This window comes from Aythya marila (assembly GCF_965140915.1).
Source record: "Aythya marila genome assembly, chromosome: 7".
NCBI lineage: Eukaryota > Metazoa > Chordata > Aves > Anseriformes > Anatidae > Aythya > Aythya marila.
Window position 1 is genome coordinate 14,785,215 of NC_139048.1, and position 19,991 is coordinate 14,805,205.

The 19,991-nt window shown below is 54.3% G+C and overlaps 1 protein-coding gene across 4 annotated transcripts in view; it reads right to left on the reverse strand.

Annotated features, from left to right (window-relative positions):
• DNMBP (dynamin binding protein) overlaps positions 1–19,676 on the reverse strand; it is a 31,852-nt gene extending 12,176 nt beyond the window's left edge. For 3 of the 4 annotated variants that reach the window (XM_082764424.1, XM_082764422.1, XM_082764423.1), the window contains exons 1-4: positions 19,629–19,676; positions 11,157–11,335; positions 8,727–8,849; positions 6,226–8,154 (exon numbers count right to left, since the gene is read on the reverse strand). In XM_082764424.1, coding sequence (XP_082620550.1) covers positions 6,226–8,154; positions 8,727–8,849; positions 11,157–11,301 — 2,197 coding nt within the window. In that variant the 5' untranslated portion in view covers positions 11,302–11,335; positions 19,629–19,676. Of the gene's footprint in view, positions 1–6,225; positions 8,155–8,726; positions 8,850–11,156; positions 11,336–12,070; positions 12,094–19,628 lie in introns of those variants that run through there. The other variant, XM_082764425.1, reaches the window with a different exon arrangement.
• Positions 19,677–19,991: the final 315 nt, after the last annotated feature.

The following is a 19,991-nucleotide window of genomic DNA, read 5'->3' on the forward strand; positions in this document are numbered from 1 at the left end:
GTGCTCCCGTGGTGCAGCCTCGAGGGCCCGGGCTGCTAACCCTGTCCGGAGAGGGATGTGCTGTCCATCGGCAGCTACGGCTGTGGCTGGGCACCCTCTGCCTCTGCCCGTGCCTCCTAAGCCGAGCCCAAGGAGCCTCAGCACCGAGGACGAGCCCTGCGCAGGCTCGCTCAGCACCAGCCTCCGAGCGGAGCTGCACCCGCCTGCGAGAGTCCAGCCCCAGGCTCAGGGCCCAGCAGAGGCAGGCGGTGACTCAGGACAAAACAAACCAGCTGCAAATATTCGAGGTATGTGGACGCCAGGAGGGGAGGGGTTACTGCCGAGCAAGAGAGGAGAGGGGATGAAACTAGGGCGGGGAATAATTAATCCGAGCGAAACGCTGAGCTCCCTGCCAGGAGCACGATCTGCCTGGGATGAAAACTCTCACTCTGGACACAAGTAGTTGTAAGTCCACAACACAACATATCCACTGCTCCAAAAGCAACAGACTGAATATATTCAGTGTCTCACTGCTTAGGAGCAATGAGAAAAATCCAAACCCTAAGGATGAGCTGAACGGGAACAGACTGGGGCACTTCTCCAGGGCCACCAGGAGGTCTCATCTCAAAGGTGTCCCACGTGGAGCCTACTGGCTCCCTCATTGTACCCTCTGAGGTCCCGTGGCACAGGTGGACTTGAGCACACAACACCAAGCTGCCGGGCTCTGCCAGGCTCCTCGCTGCAGCAAACCACACGCTCAAACCTTGGAGGATAGGGACTAACAAGATGCTCACTGACAAAGACAGGTGAGAAGCTCTCATGGTCCTCCCGGGCCATCTCCCTCCCGGCTGTCCCTGCCTTCCCTGCCCTTACGTGCCTCTTGGCTGCCCTCTGCTACCATGGGCTCCAACGCTGAGGCAGGACGTCAATAAAAAATGACTGTGAGCAAAAACAGCAAGAGAAAATGGAATGAAAACTGGAAGTTCTTTAAAAGGATGTTTTAGGCAGATAATCCAAACAAACACTGTTATGCAATCAAGAAAGAGAACAATACCCGTGGAAAATTTGTCTCGGGCCTGTTCTTCGATACAGGCAGCAGATACAAACACATGAATGAATATAGAAAAAACATACAATAGACAATAGATATTGGGAAATTTCAAGTACAGAGAAATAAGAAGAGAAGAAAGATATCAAGACAAATCCATGGATGGCAGAATTAAGAATTCAGGTTTTGTTTTTTAAATGAGGGAATAAAGTGCTACTTTATAATCCAATTTTATTTTCACCCAGGATAAAAGAAATACTTATAATGATCTAATCCTATAATAAGCAGAGAGAGTAAAATTCTTGATAAGATGATGGAAAAGCAAAATTATACAAAATAAATATTCTGCTTCTTTCCACCTCAAAAGCTGAGGTAAGACCTCGCTAACTGGCACCTCAAAAACCCATTGCCAATGGAGAATATCTAGAGAAGAGGACATTTCTGATCACATTCTCCGCAAACTGAATTTAGAGTTGATCCTATATAATATTTTCAAAGTAAATGATTTCGTAGGATCACACACAAGGTTTACACATATTAGTCGATAACTGAGCCAAGGTATTTTGGACAAGATGGAACTACTCAAACCAAGTAGGTTTAACACAGACAAATGCATTAATGTATTACTGGGGATAAGAAATGCAGCCACATGCAGGGCTGTGTTCTAGGGACTAATGACTCTGCTCAGGTCATCTGAAACTCAGCACAAGTTCCCAGAGCGCTGCTGCAGCAAAAGCATGTGTAGGGGTCTGCAACAAGGGATAGGAATGCAGCAATGTGCTGACACCCACCTAGGATGTCTCCTGCTGCTTTGAAGTCCACTATTTTACAAGTAAGAACTGAAAAATAAGTGAAGATCGGGAAGAATAAACACTGACAGGTCTTTCTGTGAGCCTGTGCCATGAGTATTTTAAGACCATTAATTACAAAGACCTGAAGACTGAAAAATTACTGGTAGAACCGAAGGCTGGTAATTACAGTACCTGTCTGAGAAAAAAATACCATCAACTAAAAAGCTGTAATTTTGTAGAAAAAGGTTGGGGGTTGAAAGCTGAAATACAACACATTAACATGCAAAACATTCAAGAGGGATGGTGAGTAAGCAGCACCGCTATGTCAGGAGGAGTCTCCTTCTGTTGGAGCATCAGGCAGACACATCTGAGCCTCCTCTCGAAGAGATGCTCTAACCAAGTAGCTGTCACTGGGCTGCACCACAGAGAAATCTGTGAGAAGTGTAACAACCCAGCTGGTGGAAAAGATGTCCCCATGTCATCCCTAACAGGGCTTCCAAGTTCTGAATTCTGCTACTCTGCAGAGAGGAGGCGGTGGCTAGGAGAGCAGACAGCGTTGTAAAAAGCACCTAGAGGTACACAGAGAAGGAAAAGCAGAGCAGACTTTTCCTAGCAGCAGGACAGGAAGGTGTCTGCTGCCAAGCACTGTGGGATGACTTTTTGGAAGGCTCACAGGTGCTGGTGAGGTCTTACACGGAGTCAGTGCAGCTACAGGGGTTAAGCACATTTGCCAGGGAGGCGTGCTGCTGATGCTGGCCAGGGCCCCAGTGAGGCTTGAAGAGCAACACAGCAGGGACCTGCAGCCATAAACAGGCTGCGGGACAGACGGAAGACACCTGGAGCCTTCCTCTCTCCCTGTCCTGCTGTGGAACCAGCGGTGGAGCACGGTGTGTGGTTTCCCTAGGCCCAGCTGGGAGCTGCCTGCAGTATTTCCCAGGTGCAGCTCCCACAGGCCAGCCCCTGCCCCATTTTGAGCCTCCCAGGGCTTTGCAGGCTGCTTCCCTCCCCACTGTGCTCCTGGCCCCTCCTAGCTGCCCTTTGAACCTCCTGGCACTGCAAAACCACTCCCTTCCCTTGCCCTGGGGACACAACTGAGCAAAGTCCCACCCTGCCAGGGCAGCCGAGAGCACAGAAATGCAGCCTGCGGAGCCTGCTTAATCAAAATACCTCCAGAGAACAGATTTTTTTGGTAAGCTGATAGCCAGCCGCAGCCTCCAGCACTGCCACCTAGGTGGCTGCTGCGCTGCCGTGCTGTTTGCTCCACGCTTCCACCCCCCTGAAGGAGAGTTCAGTTCACGTACAGGTGCCTGAGCTGGATGCAGAAAGGGCGCAGCAGCCAGCAGGTCCTCAGACACACCATTACCTGACGGGGAGGTCAGGCCCAAGGTGGGCTCCCTCCACCCAGCCTTGCTGTCCCTGCCCCAACACCTACTCGTGACCTTGCAACAAGAGAGCAAGCCCCACAAAGCTGCTTGCAGCCGTGTCACAGCCGTGCCGTCAGCAGTGTGTCTGGGCACTAGGGCAGGGTGAAGGAACGCCCCGGGCCACCGCACCGGCAACTCCCAAGCAGTTCCCTGCCTACCTCGCTTCTCCTTCCTGGTTTGTACAAACTCCGAGTGCCTCAGGGTGCTGGGAGCCGTCCTCCTGTAGAAACTGTTTCGTTGCAGCAAGGAGCCCGTCCTGTTGTCTTCCTCCACCTCCCAGATGTGGCTCCAGTCTGGCCTGCCTGTGCGTACCCTGGAGCGCTCTGCTCTAGCATCCAGGGCTGCTCCTTCTGGCTCCCCACAGCCGTCGCAGTCCACGTCCCATGTCCTTGACTGTCTGTAGCAGGAGCCTGACTCCAGGCTCGTGCTGCTGTCTCCCGAGGACCAGGCTGCAAACGCAGGAGCTTCGCAGCCTCCAGCTGGATCGCTGCGGTGCGTGACACGGCCTTTAGGCTGCCTGTGCTGCTCCAAGTCTTCTTGGGCTGCCTGGTCCCTGGCATCTACATACTGCCTTCCCTCCTCCCTGTACCCTCTAGAGCCCCTCCTGTCCCGCCTACGCTGCCTTTCCCTTTCCCCATAACGTCCTTCACCCTCACTGTAGTCCCTGGGGTCTCTGTCCTCCTTATAGCACCTTCCCCCTTCCCTGGACTCTGCAGGGCCTCTATCCTCCCTGTACCGCCTTCCCCCCTCCTTGGACCTCCCAGGTACTCTGTCCTCTCTGTACCACCCTGCTCCCATCTCGGAGTTGCAGTCTCTGTATTCAACACCCTCCCTCTCATTCACCCTGTAGTTTCTATCCTCCGTGTCCTGGCTTTTGCCTTTCCAAGCCCTGTCTGTTCTCCTGCAGTCCATGTACTTGTCGTCTCCCTTCCAGAAGCCTTCACAGTCTCCATTCACGCTCTGTTCATCCACAGAGATGCCCTCCTCTCCCTCATAATCATCCCAGCCTCTGTCTGCTCCCTCCCAGTCCGGGTGCTGCCTCTTCGCCCTGGGTCTCTCATTCCAGCGAGCCTCCCTGAGCAGCATGTCCACCCCGGTGACGTCCCCTCTCCTCGCAGCACAGCAGTCCTCGTACTCCCAGCTGAGACGCCGAAGATCCTGCCGAGGATCCTCCACGCCGTATTTCCTCCTGGGATAAGTGCACATCGTCCTCCTGCTCCCCGAGCCCCGGCTGGGGCTGGTGCCGTTTCTCCCCTCCGCTCCGGCGCTTTCTTCCCAGGCGAAAGGCAAGCAGCACTTCCTGAAACCAGCCCGCAGGAGCAGGACGGGGCCGTGCCCAATGGCTCGGAGCCCCAGCCTCCTCCACCTGCTGCCCAAGGTAATCAGTAACCAGCCCAGAGGGCGGGAGGGAGGCTGTGGGGAGGCTCTCACTGCACAGACCGGCTCCACAGCTTTGCCACAGCCAGCAGTCTCCCCGGGGCAGCGAAAAGGAGCACAGTGGGGCACCACCAGGCCATGCCCTAAGAACAACATCCCCGGGGAAGGGAATCAGGTGCGTGCGAGACCGTGGGAAGCCACAGACCAAGTATCGAGCACCAGATCTTGACGCAACCTTGTCCTCCACGCCTTCCTGCCGAGCCCCATCCTTCTGCCAGCCCTCACCCTCAGGTGAGGAGCAGCAGGAGATGAGCAACACTCCCCAGTTTTCCATACCCCAAACACAGAAGCTCCAATAAGAAGCCAAGAGATGACCACAATGTGCCCTGAACAGACAGGAGAGCCCATGGAGGTCATTTGTGCTTCAGGTTCTTGTAGCACTTGTACGCACAACTGATGCTTCCAGCTGGCAGAAGGCAAAATTAAAACCAACACACCCTCCTGCTCCAGCTGCAGGAGGGCAAGCATTAATCCTGCCCAAGTCAGGTCATTAGCGTAACTTCAGTGTACACACAAGACATGCCGAGAAGCAACCTGCACATTTTAAACACGTATTTTAGAAGAACACATCCTTTCTGCTGTTCATTTGGCTCCCCGGACGACAAATGGATGGGCTGTGTTCCCCCAGGACTATGCCAGCCCTATTTTGTGTCCTTAGGTAGGACACTGATCATAGGACCAGAACTGCTTCTTCTAAATCCTCAGGTTTCTTAAAAGGCTGAAAAATCCCCTGGGACTAGTAAGGGGATAACTTGACAGGCAGGATGTCTCAAGCCAGTGCGTTAGTTCCTGCCTAAAACTTTCAGTTTCAGTAACGAACAAATTCAGCAGGACCTTCCTCTGTCAGGAAGCAGTGAGACAGCAGGAGACGTGTCCCAGAAAGATCCATCCCGGATTTGCCTCTTCCTAACTCCAAGCCTCGAATCTTCCAAGCATCCCTCTCACACCCCACTGGTGTGGAGGCTGCGTGTTACCCCGCTTCCCCAGCGCACTGACATCATCCTTCGCTCCCGCGTGCTCTGCGTCACACACGATCCTGCAGCAACGCGCCTGGGCCCCACACTACTGATTAAGTAGTGGGAGGCTGGAGGCACTGAAATCAGAGTGAGTAATCCCAAGGCATGAGCTGACATTTCACTCCACCTCCCGCACGTAGTGCCCACATTTCCTGCGCATCATGAGTTTTGGTAAGAGAACAGCACTGTAAGAGCTCCTGGGAGAAGCTGTGGAAGGGACTGTGGGAGATGTACGCTTCCACTTTCTCTATTGTATTATGAAGTATAACAGAGGTAACAGCACTGATCTTTGTATCTTACCTTTGGGTTTTCAGAGTCCAAATGTGCCCACATAAAGCACATAAGGCAGCCTTCTTCTCCAAGTGCAAGGCAAAATCACCGTAATTTGTAGTGCCACAGGGTTTACAAAAACAAGCAAAGTCAAGAATTAAAAAAAAATGGATTAAAAGACTGGCTCTAGCAGTGGCTGTATGTGGCAGGTGCCACCTGTCCTACTAAAGCACCCCTACCCCCTGGTGCCGCAGACTCACCTCTCAGCTCCTGCAGCTCCACGCTGAGGCTCTCAATGTTGGAATCACAGAAGTCCAGGTTCTCCAGAGTCTCCGCTCTCACCAGCTCATCCTGCTGCTCCTCCAGCATCAAGCTGAGCTCAGCACGGGTCTTCCCGTAAGCCTCCAGGTCTCGCTCCACCTCCCCGATCCTCGTCAGCAGGATGGAGCAGGGGGAAGCTGCTCCCATCTGCATCGTGTCATCGCGGCCCTCCTCTGCACGCTGCTCCTGGGCGCTGGGCTGCAGCTGCGGAGGGGCCAGGCTCCTCCGCTGACTGCTGGATGGAGGCCGAGGCGCGGGCCGGGAGGGCTTCACCGAGAAGGACAGGGACCTGCCTTTGGGAAGGCGGCCGGGCTGCGAGGGCACGGGGGCTGTCGCGAGGGTGCTGGGCCGAGGAGGGGGTGGCCTCAGGGCTTTCCTCCTCTCCGGAGGCTTGGCGTGGGAGGCAGGCTCGGGAGAGCCACGGACGATGTCCTTCTCTGAGCTGTAGTCCAAGATGGAGAAGTGCCGGGAGACCTTGTCCTGCTCAGCACCGGTACTCGACAGACTCTTCTCAAACTGCGCCAGCTGCTCTGTCAGTTTGGAGTCGAGGTCTGTGCAGCCGTCCCCCTGAGCTGTGAGCAGGGAACATTCCCCCCAGGTCCCAGACCAGGTGTCCGAGCCCACGTGGGCACCTCCCAAGCTGGAGGAACAAGATTTGGACTTCTCCTGTTGACTGTCCACCCAACCATCCAAGTCCTGGGTGCTGCTCTGGTTCTCCTGGGGCTCTGGTGCTGCCCAGCTATTAGGAGGAGAAATGACCTGGCTTCTGCAAGTGTCTGGTGGGGAGCAGGGAGCCTGCTGGGGCATGGCAGGACTGTCTCCATCGTGCTCAGGCAGGGCCTGAGGCTCCAATCCACCTGCTTGGCCAGGCTTGCTGCTCTGCTGTGGGGGCAGCTGAGCAGAGGGATGAAGGCCATTGACTGTCTTTGTGCAGTCAGAGGGGAGGGAGTCTGCTGTGGCTTTGGGATGTGGCCCCTGGAGTCCTGTGTCAGGAAAGGCCTGACACTGTCTCAGATCAGAGCCCAGAGGACCCTCCAACCTCTCTACCATGTGAGACGTAATGGTGTCAGACACAGGGTGTGCAATGGAGCCATCCTCCACATCCCTGCCATCCTTCCCTGGCAAAGGAAGAGCTTTGGAGCAGGCGCTCTCCGGGTCTTGCTGGATGTTTACTTCACAGCTGACTCCAGCCTGAGGATCTCCAGCCCCCACCTTCTCCCTGCAGGGGTCGGAGGCTTCCAGTCTCACAAATCTGTGTGGGAAGATGCCGCGTTTCCCCCTCAGCTCCCCCTCTAGCCAGCCATCCTCCAGAATGCCCACAATCCGAATCCTGTCACCCACTTCAAAATCCAGTTCCTGGGACTCCAGGGCTTGGAACTGGTAGAGGGCAACACCATAGGTGCTCCCTGGCTCCTGCCCTCCATCTTCTCTGCTGTCCTCCTCCTGTTTGGTGGGCACCTCCACTGTCCCATTGGTGTCACAAGTCCCTCTGGGCTCTGGATCTTCTGAGGTTCCTGCTGCTCTTAGAGGAGTAAGCAGCTCCACAAAACCCTCTGGGAAAATGCCCCTCTGGCCTCGGAGCTCCCCCTCGAACCAGCCAGGCTCTGGGATGCCAACAATATTGATCACATCCCCTTCCCTGAAGTCCAATTCCTCCTCCAGCTGAGCAGACAGGTCCATCAGGGCCCGGGCTTGGCCCAATGAGTAGGCAGGCACCTCCAGGAGAGCACTCTGGGACAGCTGACGGCTCCGAGTTGAAAGGCACAGCTCCCGCACGCATGATGAGGGGAAAAAGCCCTTGGAACCCCAGCTGCTTCGGCCCTGGAGCCAGCTGGAGGCCAGAGAACCCCCCAGGATCACCAGGTCTCCTGCAGGGAATGAGACACACCAGTTCAAAATTGCCCTCGTGATTGCTTCTCACCTCCTCTTCCTGCCTCCCCATGTCCTTCTTGGCTGTGGGTAAGGTCTGGCACTCTGCTGGGTGTTCTGGGGATGTACCAGAGCACAGACTGAAGGTAAGGCACGAAGCACTGGCAGCTTCATGCACACACATAGCTAAGTTACACAGTTATAGCTCCATGACTTTCTAGCTGCTGTGCCATGAAGTTGCACCAAAGTTTTGATTTCCTTCCCCCAAAGTCTAGGATTTGGGGATTGGAGGGCAGTTAAAAGGCAGCTGTAAGCCTACTGTGATCACACAACTCCAGTATTTAGAGTTTCAAGAGTAACAATAGATCATAAGAAACTGGCATTGGAGGGAGGCAGGGACAGACACAGAGTCCACAGAGGTTTTGATGTGACCCATGTCATGGGGTATTAGAAAACTCCCCTCGCTCCCCTGCCACTGTAGGCAGGATGCTGTGCCAAGGCTCACCCTATGCTTCTGGTAGGACAGCAGGGGTGTATGAGATGCAAAGCAAAGGAAGGGAATGGTGATTACCTCTCTGCAGTGACAAGCTCCCTGGCTCTTGAGATGTGAAGTCACTGGTACAAACAAACAGTTTTTCTCCCTGCTTCATAGGGGGAATATCCACAGGTTCCACAAAGCTGCTAGGAAACTGCCCTAAAATGAGAAGCATTTGTCAACAATGAGTCTTTTCTGTAGCTCACCACAACTCCCTCCACCCTTCTTCCAGACCCTTGGGATCTATTCCTCTTGCTAAAGGAAAATACTGTGCCCCCAGCTACCCAGGGTGCCTCAGCAGTGTGGTGGAAGAGGAATGGCTTTGGGAGGCAGAAATTCCTCGTATTTTAAATGCTTAGGAGCTAACACAGAACAAAAATTGTGTGCCCTCGGTTCACTCCAGGCAACCAAGACCATGAGCAGAGTTTCTGGGAACAGACATATCAGGTTTTCTCCACTTTCATTGCCTGAATCCCAACCCAGGGACACGATGAGGACTGTGAGTTCCACTAATGCTGGACCACAAGACTTCTGACTGGGCACATCCACCTTGTGCTCCTCATTCTGCAAGGCCTGGCCCCAGCATGGCCTCAGTGCAAAAGTCAGGCTGCCACTCTCAGGAAGGCCACATCTGTGAGCCAGAGGCAAAACCTGCTGAGGCTCTGGTGACCTTGCCCATTTTACCACCCTGTGCAGCTCTTTCACCATGGTACCCACTGCAGGATGCCCAACTACTCTGAGCATGCCACAGCCAGACAGTGCTGTGCACAGTTGGCCATCACAGGACTTCACCCTGTTACTGATTTCAGCCCTGGGAGAACTGGGTATGGCAGAGCCCACTGTAAAGCCCCCTACAAATGTCATTCCTGTCTTTTACAATCCACAGCAAGGAGAAATGATGGACTATGGGCTAGTACCACTTCCAGAATTCACTCATTATAACCACTCAGTGGTTGCTCCCTGTTCTCCAATAAAACCTGGAGACATCCTATCTCGGACACCCTGCACTTTCCACCAGGATTAGGCAGTTTGGCATCTGCTGTCATCAACCTGAGGTAGAACCAACAGTCCACAGGCTTCTAGTTTCAGTGGCTTCCTTCAGAGTTTTAACCAACTCCACCTCTTTTTCCATGTCTGAGTTTCCTGTTCTGTACATGGAAACAACCTAACACTGTTAGAAAGGAAGCCACAGAGCTACATTAATTATTCCGCAGAGTATTAAGCATTATTATTGGTAGGCTGCAGCACCTACACAGCTTTTAGTAAGAAGTGCTTTTTCAATCCCCTGCAACGTTAGCTTAGAAAACTGGGCAGAAAACTACGACAGCTGTTCCAATGAAAGGCAGGAATGCAAGCTGGTTTTGAGTTAAAGGTCATTAAAAGCCATTCTGTTTGACTTCGGCACGTTTCTTTATCTTTGAGCTATGATACGCATCTGTTTATTGTTCCTTCACAGCGTCATGCTCTTGAGAACAAGCACTTCAGTTATACTGAGAGAAAAAACTGTGGTAAAGAAGCCGCTGCTGATTTCTGCAGAAGTAATTTGTGCCCAGTGGCTTGGGATCAGGCATGCACTCATCCAGTGCCATTTATCAGCTATGTGGAGCACAGGGGAAAAGCCCTCCTCTGCACCTTTGCTCCTGTCCATCTTTGTTTTAAGCAGAGACAGGCGCCTGACAGCCCACAGCTGGTAGCAGAGCCCAGGCTGCAATAGCAGCCCCATCTCCACGGCCAGGCGTGGAAGTGCAGCCCTACCTTCACGCTGAGCAAAGAGTCAGGCTTCTGCTTTGAAGTGGCCTGGTTTTCATCTCCCTGAGAGCTCACACATCTCAACGTCAGTAGAGATGAGAAAGAGCTGCTTACACCAGGACGGCAAGACTAAGTGTTTCACTCAGAGCATTTTGGTACTTCAGAAGTCTCTCATGCTCTTCCAAAAGTTTAGCAGACTTGCACACTACTGTAGGCACCCTGGTTTTGGTCCCAGCTTGTCCAGGAAAGTGTTTTAAAGCAAAAAGGAGGAAGTGGGGCTGAGTCAGGCCTCTAGGGGGGACATGGATTCTGTCACTGAGCGTCCCACTGACTTGAACTGACAAGGTCACTTGGCGCTTCCACCCTCACTGCATCTGTTTCCTCTCTCCCCTTCCACTCCACAGCAGGTCAGCGCATAAACTAGCCAGGAAACGGCTGTCCCACACAGAGGATGTAGCACCTAGTGCTGTGAAGCTCCCATCTCAAGGAATGACACACCACTGATCTCTCTCAAAAGAACAAGTGAGCTATCTGAACACCTGACGTGCAGCTGGAAGGGACCCTGCACCCTCAGTCCCAAGTGAAGCCCAGTGAAAGCTCTGGTACAACAGTTCTGGTCCTGCATGCCCCAGTAGCAAAGCACTGGCCAGGGAAGGTGCTCACAGTGGATGCTGAGCTGGCAGGTGGCAGCCTATGGACCCAGGGGCAGGCTCTTACCTGTGACACCTTCCTTTTTGCCGAGGAGCCAGAACTCATCCACCACAGCCAGCACCTCGATGACATCTCCCACGAAGAGGGGCAACTCCTCAGAGACACTGGGACAGAAATCAAAGACCGCTCGTACCACAGAGCCAGCCTCCATTGCGTGGGGTCTGCAGGCTGATTGGTACCTAAGGCTGAGACAAGAGAAGTCCGTTAGTGGCAAGAAAAGCCTTAAATTATCACAAACGTTCTCAGAAAAGAAAACCTTTCCTGAGCACAAGAGGCAGGGGCACTGAGGGGGCCCTGTCCTAAGCTCAGTGAGCCCTTTCCCCATGCAGCCAAAGGAGGGGGGGTCTCCAGCAGTGCAGCCCCCGTGGTCCTGCCTTATCTGGCCTCTCTGGCTACCTCTGCCAGGACACGTTTGTGCTGTACCAGGGAGAGAAGCAGCAAAAAAATCTAGAAGCAAATTCCCGTCAGGAAGGAAGCGAGAGGAGGGGAGGAAGCTCCACGCTTCCCTGACACCAGGGCAGGCCCAGAGCGTGCTGGGGCCTCTGCGGGCAGGCAGCGGCCACCACTGCACACAGCAGCCGAGCCAGGACACCTCTGTGTCGCCTTTGCCCTGCACCAAGCAGCCTCCCCAGCGAGGCCCCACGCTGCACTGAGACAGCGGCAGCCCTGCAGCTTCACCAGGCTGTCCCCTCTTCCCTTACCCTTCCAGGAAAGGAACTGAAAGGTGCCTCTGTCCAAGACTGTCAGGAGCCCTACGATGTCAATGTGCACGGTGAGCAGTCACCCTCCCAGCGCCACGCAGAGCTGGCTGTGCACGCAGCATGGCTATGGACCAGCCACGTTTCTCGCTAGCAGCAGAAAAAGCAGGGCGACAACACACAGCAACACACGCCACGAACAGAAAGCTGTGCATGTCCCACCTGAGCCCCGGCGAGGCAGGAGCAGGGGAGGCTAACACGGAGAGGAGCAAAACAGCCCTGCTACCCAGGGGCAGCAAACTTCCAGCCAGAGTGCCAGCAGGGGCTCCGGCCAGGGAAATGCTTTCTGCTGACGGGACTGCTCTGTTTATCCAGGCCGGCTCACCTCCTGGGAACAAAGCGGGTTTGTGCTCGGCAGCCGCAGCGTCCTCAGCACGTCCCTGCCCGCCCCCAGCCGCCGCCAGCATGGCCAGCTCTCCCACCACCCGCACCTCTGTTCCTGCCGTCACCCCTATTGCTCGCCGCTGCCTTACCCCTAGCACGTGAGCTCCTTGGGGCACAGGCTGCCCCTTTGTTACCAGCATTGTGCTGGCTGAGCAAACAAAGAGCCCAATATCCAGCAGCCGACAGCACTTTGCCACCAAAAAGAGATGAATGGACTGGAGTGAATCGGGAGCACAAAGAGCTGCAGTTCAGGATAGCAGGAACCTACTGAGGCAGAAAGAGCAACAGTATAAAAACATGACCATGTGGAGCTGGGAAAAAGATGGAAGAGCCCTCAATTAGCTTGGAAATAGTAAAGACAAGAAAGCAGCCTCACGCTGTGTGAGGTGGGGTGGCTGTGGCACAAGGACCTGCTGAGCTCAGGGTCCTAAAAACACTTGCCATATTCTGAGTCTGCACACTTCACAGCCGCACTGGACAACAGATAAAAATAGGCAGGTGAAATTGCTGCCTCAGGGTAGGTTCTCCAGGATTATAGTGGGATTTCTGCCATTTCCTCTGTCAAAGGGGTAACGTAAGAGTGGTCTGAGGAATGCAAAGATCACAGCATGGACCCTGCGGACCCAAACCCTTTACAGTGGTCACTGTGAGGACATGGCCTTCCTGCTGCCTGGGACCCAGTTACTTGCCTGGGAAAACAGCAGCATCCCTTCCTTAACTCACCTGGAGCTCTGGGGACTCATTCATTAAAAGTGCTCTGTTTCAAACGAGACAGAAGATTGAGAGAGACAGGCACACCAGCAATTGTTCTGACACATATCTATTAACTGCACTTAAAATAAAACACAACTACTAACATATTGATGTGAAAAGCAATCCCTGAGAGCCATCCCATGAGGCAAGGAAGCATTAAGCAACTTCTGAAACAGCCCCAAAAATCCCAACAAGCCCATGTTCCCTCAGCAGGACTGAGAATCAGGATCATTCCCTGACAAAACACACGACTCAGTGGGACAGAAGAGTTCAGAAGCACTGCAGATATGGCAGATTAACAACAGGAGGACCCAGGGAAACTGGGCGTGCTCTCCTTTAGCTCAGAGATTAGTGTCTCAGAAAACAGAGAGCAATCTAACAACGACACTAATCCAGCAACTTACTTCTGAGATGCAGGAGTCCCTGACCGACTGTTGGACGAAGGGAAGGGAGCAGCCACAGCCCTACTGCCACAGCGCAGATGCTTCAGCTCGGAGGGATGCGAGTGTCAGCGAGCACAGGGGTGGCTTGGTGCCAGTGCCAGGGACAAGAGCCAGGAGCACACAACCTCTCCTGCGAGGTTGCTGGGGATTTCTGATGAGCCCACACAGGTCACTGACAGCAGTGGCCACTCCTACCCGTATTCCAGAAATACCTGACACTTCTTTTGCACATCCTTCTCTAAATTGCCCTGCATACACCACCAGACCAGCCCCTTACCAGCCAGCCAGCAGGGAGTGTAAGCCCCTAAAGCTGGTCCTACTGGGGCAACACCTCCCAGGTCACTCTGTCCCTTGGAAGTCCAGGGCCAGCACCTGGTAAACCGTCCTCTTCCAGCAAGGGACTGTGAAATACCTCTGAATACTAGGCTGCTTGCTGTCCTTTTCCATCCATCCAAGTCTAGACAGTATGCCCCTGTCTTTGAAAGCAGTGGATCAGTCTTACAGGGCTTGCTTGCTCCGTAACATGATTCGAACACAAAATATTATGTTTTCCAGGGTCTTGGCCTTGTCTTACTTCACAGAGTGCTGACTGCCAACATTTTCTCCAAACCTCCACCTAGAAAAGGAAGCCTTCCAGCATCTTGCAGACCGGGAACTTACTGAGTCCAATTCCTCAGCTTTAATGGTGGACACGAGCTTCTCCCAGCTCCAGCCCAGATCTGCCCGGTGAGAAAAACATCCAGCAACTGCTCGTGCAGGGGCTCCGGCAGGAAGAGCAGACTGCAGGGAGAGCAGGGCTCCGCCTGTGATCCCCAGTGAGTCACGGCTCCTGACTGCTGGCCAAGCACCATCCCCTCTCACCTCCAAGGGGGGCAATCCCTCCCAGCCAGGGGGAGGGAGAGCTCCCCCACAACTCAACAAACTCCAGGACTTCACCCTGGCAGAGGTCAGGGCTGGAGATTGCAGCAGAGCTGGAGCAGGACAGGATTCCTGCCTCCGCCTAGCTGCAGATCCACGTCCAAAGAGAGCCTCACTGTGCAAGTATGAAGCTGTGGCACAGCAGCGAACTCAGCCCACTGAGAACACGCTGTCTCTGTCTCGGTGCCTGATCCTGAGCAAACTAGGTAACGTGTTCCTGGCGCCCAGCTGCAGCCCGCCCGGTGCCCGGACACAACAGCTTTGTGTGGTGAGGCAGAGAAGCGAATTCCCAGGGCATTAATCACTCCTCCCAGCCTCCCCACATGCATGCTCAGCACACATCACCTTGGTGGAAGACAGCCTACCCCTTCTTGTCATTAGCTCTGGAGTATGTCTGGTCCAGTGTGGGCTGATGAAAGGCCAGACTGGAATGAAATGAGAGCTATTAGCTCACTTACAGGATTGTTGTGAGACCTTCAGCGCAGATCACGCCACGGCAGCCAAGAGGAGACATTTACACACTGACTCAGACAATTTCTCTTACCCTCCTCTCTCTTTGTGGCTGAGATTGGACAGGGTAAAATGCCTCAAATAAAGGACTCACCAGCACAACAGTGAACTATTACCAGGCACTTGCTCAAAGGATCATAGCTTACATGGAAGCGGACCTACTGAAGCTGGTGATACGAATGCCCTTTTGGGCTGTTTGATCGTAAGGATGAGTAAATTGATTTCTGACGAGTTTCTGTAGCTTCAAAACAGGAGTTCTCTCTTCCCCGTTTTTGCTGAAGCAAGGATTTCAAGCACTTAAAAAATAATGCAGTGACACAAAGAGATCATTTTAGGTTGATTACAAACAGCATTAATAGCCCCGGTAAAAGGAGAGACTCAAAGGCTTTTGAGACAGCTAATCCAGTGGTACACCCAAAGCGTTGATCAGATTATGAGATAAAAAGCAATAATGAACAGATGCCACGAATTTAGCAGCAAGAGAACCAAACTTGATGGGCAGCATCCCTACCTGCCTCCCTCCACATAATACTTCTCAGCTTCTTGCTCGAGCCAGTGCTGTTAGAGCTGGCGATGGGCAGCACTGCAGCACAACTCACCAGCACAGTAACCAAGAATTTAATATATCACCAAACAGAAAAAAAATGCAGCGCAGGCTTCCACACGCACAGTCGGTTTGCACAAGCGAGACAAGTATGTTCTTGTGCAGCAGATGTCTCAGCCTCTTTAAAACTGAGAGCCAGCCTAAGCAGTAAGCCAGGAAGGAGTCTGATTCCCAGAAGTGCACAAAAGCCAACTTTGTCACAGAACAATTAAAGAATATTAACAAATGCTGCCAGTGATCTTTTTTTAAAATTTAAAAATGCCATGCGTTTTACCTCTGTCTTTTCACGCCTCCTTCCCCTCACTGTAACGTAATGCCTGGTCGCCGAAAACAGAATCCACCCCCAGAAACAGCGATACCCTCTGCCTTGCTCAGCTGCTGGCTCTGGCTTCCACAGGACAGTTGCTGCAGCGCTCGCTGTGCAGGAGCAGTACCTAACGTGCAGTGGGCAGAAACCAGAAGTGTCACTTGGCCTCTCACACGACTGTGTCAGGAACAGCTCACTAACTATGTGCCGAGGCATTTTCCCTGCCCTTTACCTCTGTTCCTCCCACTTCCCCATGGCCTCCAAATGTGGCCACCTCTCCTCCCTTCCTCCTTACCCCGCTGCATCTGCAAGGCCTGCACAGTCCTCAGCCATGCTTCAAGGACAGGACATTGCCCACTCTGGAGCACACCCCGAGCACTCACAGGAGCCTTCGGAGCTGCCAACCGCAGTCACCCCCCTGCTCCGAGCAGAACGTGTTGCTCTGCAAACTCCCGGAGGTCCTTGCTTGCCTGCACATTCCCGGGTGGGACAAACAATACCCCATTGAGCCAGGCCCTGGACGTGGTGCCAATGCAGGGACTGAGGAAAACTGCAGAGCCACCCCTACAAACCTCAACAGACCAGACAAGACAGCAAGCAGGGCAAAACCAGGCTTAATGGCGCAAGAAAGGAGCCTTCTCCCGCCGGGGCCATGCGGACTGCTGCAGCCTCTCGTTAAAACATGCTGTTTGTCTGCACAGATCCCACAGAGCCCCCCCGCTGAGCTTCTCGCAGTGGGAAACACGTGATCTCTCTTACGTCCTGCCATCTCCAGACCCCATATGGCTCCCAGGAGGATGAGGAATCTCCCCGCTTTAAAAAGAAATAGCTTCATTTCCTTTTAAAACTGACATACAGAAATCATTACAATAAATACACCAAGGTTGGATCAGCAAAACCCCAGATCCAGGATCACCAAGAACAACGGCTGCTTGAGCTCTGCCTTCCCCACAGCACGTGTGCGACAGTTCAGGGCGTTTGCCACAGGAGCTCTGCGTGTACCAAACAAGTCACCCAAACCACGTTTTTTTCCCTCCAGCTGGGCACTGGCTGTCACAGTGCCGTCACCTGCTCGGTAGCGGGACACGGCTCGGTGCCGGCTGGCAGAGTTTGTGCGGGGTAGGCGTAGGTTGGGGAGGAAGGAAGAGGAGCTCGTGTTGGGCCAGATGGCAAGCGAATGAAAGTCATCTGGAAACTTGAGCACAGCATCAATTTTTAATGCAAAGCAGAGCACCTTGCCAAAACATGCGAGCAAGGACGCTGCGATGGATACTTAATCTATAGCATTGTGGCCCTAAGCACACAAAGGCCAGAGCACCAGCTCAAGAGGTAAGAGCTTCCCCAGTTCTAGCTATACTGTACTGAGTGGCTGCTTCACAGACACCCTTACCAAGTCCTGTCTTCTCCCTCCCCGAGGCACACATCTAAAATGATACAACGTAGAATAAGGACCAGACAAAATCCCAACAGCAGCACCCCTTCTGCCGTGCAGTACCTGTGCCTGGGCTCCTGCGGGTAAGCAGTACACAATCACAAAATTAGTCATTGTACCTTGAGTACGTACCCAAAACAGGTTGAACTGGGGATACAAGGACATTCCTCAACACCTGAGAGCTTTACTTTGTACCCTGACCGGTATTTTTCAATACAGCTTTTGAACAGAAGTCCCCAGTGATGCTTTGGTTGTCGGGTAGGGAGTGCAGAAATATGGGAATTACTCATTTGAACTGGAAGCTCTACTCTTTGCTCACCTTTACTCCCATTCTACGCTGCTCACTATCTCCAGAGAAGCTAAATCCCCTGGGAGGGACTCCATTGATACCTGCTATGATGTGGCCCTAACCCTTTTCAGAGCCTCCAAGTGCTCCTGACAAGGAAGCAATATAGTTTATGCCCTAATACAAAGGTTTTAAAACCAAAACAAACTAAAAGCTATGCCACTCAGAAGCGGGGTTAAGCAATCATCATGAATTTACAATTCATTAGAAACACATTTTTGTTGGAGGTTGAGGGGAAATTATCAGTTAAGGTAGTGAAATGCTAAGCACAATTGAGAGCACCCCACCCAGGCACACATCACTGGCATTACAAAGTCCGTCTGAACAGCCACCCACTGCGAGGACACCACAGCCACACAGCGAACCCTGCGATTATAGCACAGCCACGCTCCCCAGGGCAGCGAACACAACTGGGGCTCTGCAGGGCCACGAGGCTCATGCCTTTCCTCTCCTGTAGGAATTCCTCCCGGCCCCTTGCAAATTTAACATGTTTCTAAAATCTTTATACGTACATACAAGTTTTCAATGTCACTGCTAATCCTAAGAGGAATGGCAACAGAGTGGGTGCAGTGGCGTGGCAGCCAGGCATCAGGGAAAGTGGGAAAAGGGCACTGGGAGCAACTGAAGCAGCTGGAGAGAGAACTGAAACGTTGTCCTTGGCAGAGCAGAGGATTTCTAAAGAACAGCAAAAGAAGCCAGCTCAGAGATGTGGGCTTTAACTGTGCTATACAGGGCCTTGAAAACAAGGAGGACACATTTAAACACGATGCCCAGCATGACTTGCAGCCAGAGAAGTGAGTCAAGATGAGGGGGATGATGGTGACGTCTCCCAGCACAGTACAGAGGCTGAATTTGGCAAAATACCTAAAAAGCTACAAATTCTGTATCTACAAACTCTTTCAGACCTTTTGTGGATGTAAAGACAGAATCATAATGGAAGCGGCGAAGGAGAGAATGGCAGAGGCAAGGGGAGAGCAAGCTTTTTCAGCAGAAAGTCATGTAAACATGAAAAGCCTCAAAACAGATGTTACTTGCAATATGTATTACACAACTAAAGGCTTGCTAGGTACTGTGCAAGGAGAATGAGATGTGAAAGGACTGGTGTGGGGGAAGTACTTCGAACACCAGCAAAGGCAGCGGAGCTCTTTCACCTCAGAGGCCAAAACTGTGTCAAGGACGGGGTCAGCTGCGGCACTGCTCTGCTCAGCCTGCGGCAGCAACAAGCTCAGCCCCAGAGCTGCAGCCCCTCGGAGGGCGTTCAAGATGCAGCCTCCATGCCCTGGCGAGGCCACTGCGGGAGGCACTGCCAGCTTGCCTCTCTTAGAGTACCAGGCGGTGCTGCCAGGCTGGCAGCAATGCTCAGCGGTTGGCATTTACTAGAGCGAGAAGGGGAGGAAACTCTCGGAAGTTTCTCTTCCCAGGCTGGCACGGGCAACGTGGGTGCTTGCAGAGGAGCAGCTGGGGAAGGCACGGCGCTGCACCCTGGAGCTTTCAGTCCCTGCGTGGGCACCTGTGCTGCCCCTCGTCACAGCATCACCGCTCAGGTTGCTGGAGCTCACATGCCTGTGCTGCTTCTCCAGGACCAGGTGCTCCCCGTTAGCAAGCTGGCAGTGCCAGCTCCCTGCAGGTCTGCTGCCACACACACCCTCACCCCGAGACCCCACCAGCCGCACACACACGTTTTAAACCACCCCACCCCGATGCCGCTCGGCCGGGCAGCACGAAGGCAGGGTGGGAAGCCGGGACAACCCAGCCACAGCCCAGCCGAGGGGCGGCCCGGGCCCACCGAGCGGCACCCCCCGTGCCCAGGGACAGCCGGCACGGCCCCGGGCACTGCGGGGAGGCCGGGGACGGGGGCAGCCCGGCCCCGCCGCCTCCCTGCCGGGGGAAGGCAGGGCAGAGACCGAGGGGCCGCAGCGGAGGCGGGGGCCGGGCCGCGCCGGGGGAGGCGCAGGCCGAGGGGGGGGCGCAAAGCGGGGGGAGCCGAGCGGCCGGAGCCCGGCTCCCCCCGGCGGGTCCCTACCTGCTCCCGGCCCGCTCCGGGCGCCGCGGCCGCTCCGGCCCTGCGGGTCCCCGCTCCCGCCTCCGGTCCCCCCTCCCTGCCCCCGGCTCCCCGCTCCGGCCCCGCGGCCGCCCGGCTCCGCCCGGGCCGGCCCCCAGCGCCCGCCCGGCCCCGCGGCCCGCCCCGCCGCCCGCCCGCCTCCGCACGGCCCGGCCCGGCCTGCTGGAGCTGGGAGGCCGCGGCCGGAGCTGCTCCCCGGGCAGGCCCCGAGCCCGGGGATCCCCCCCCGGTGACATAGGGACGGCCCCGGGGCAGCCTCGCGGCGCTGCTGGAGCAGGAGCAGCCCCCGCAGCTGCCCGTGCAAAGTGCTTCGCCTCCTGCCCC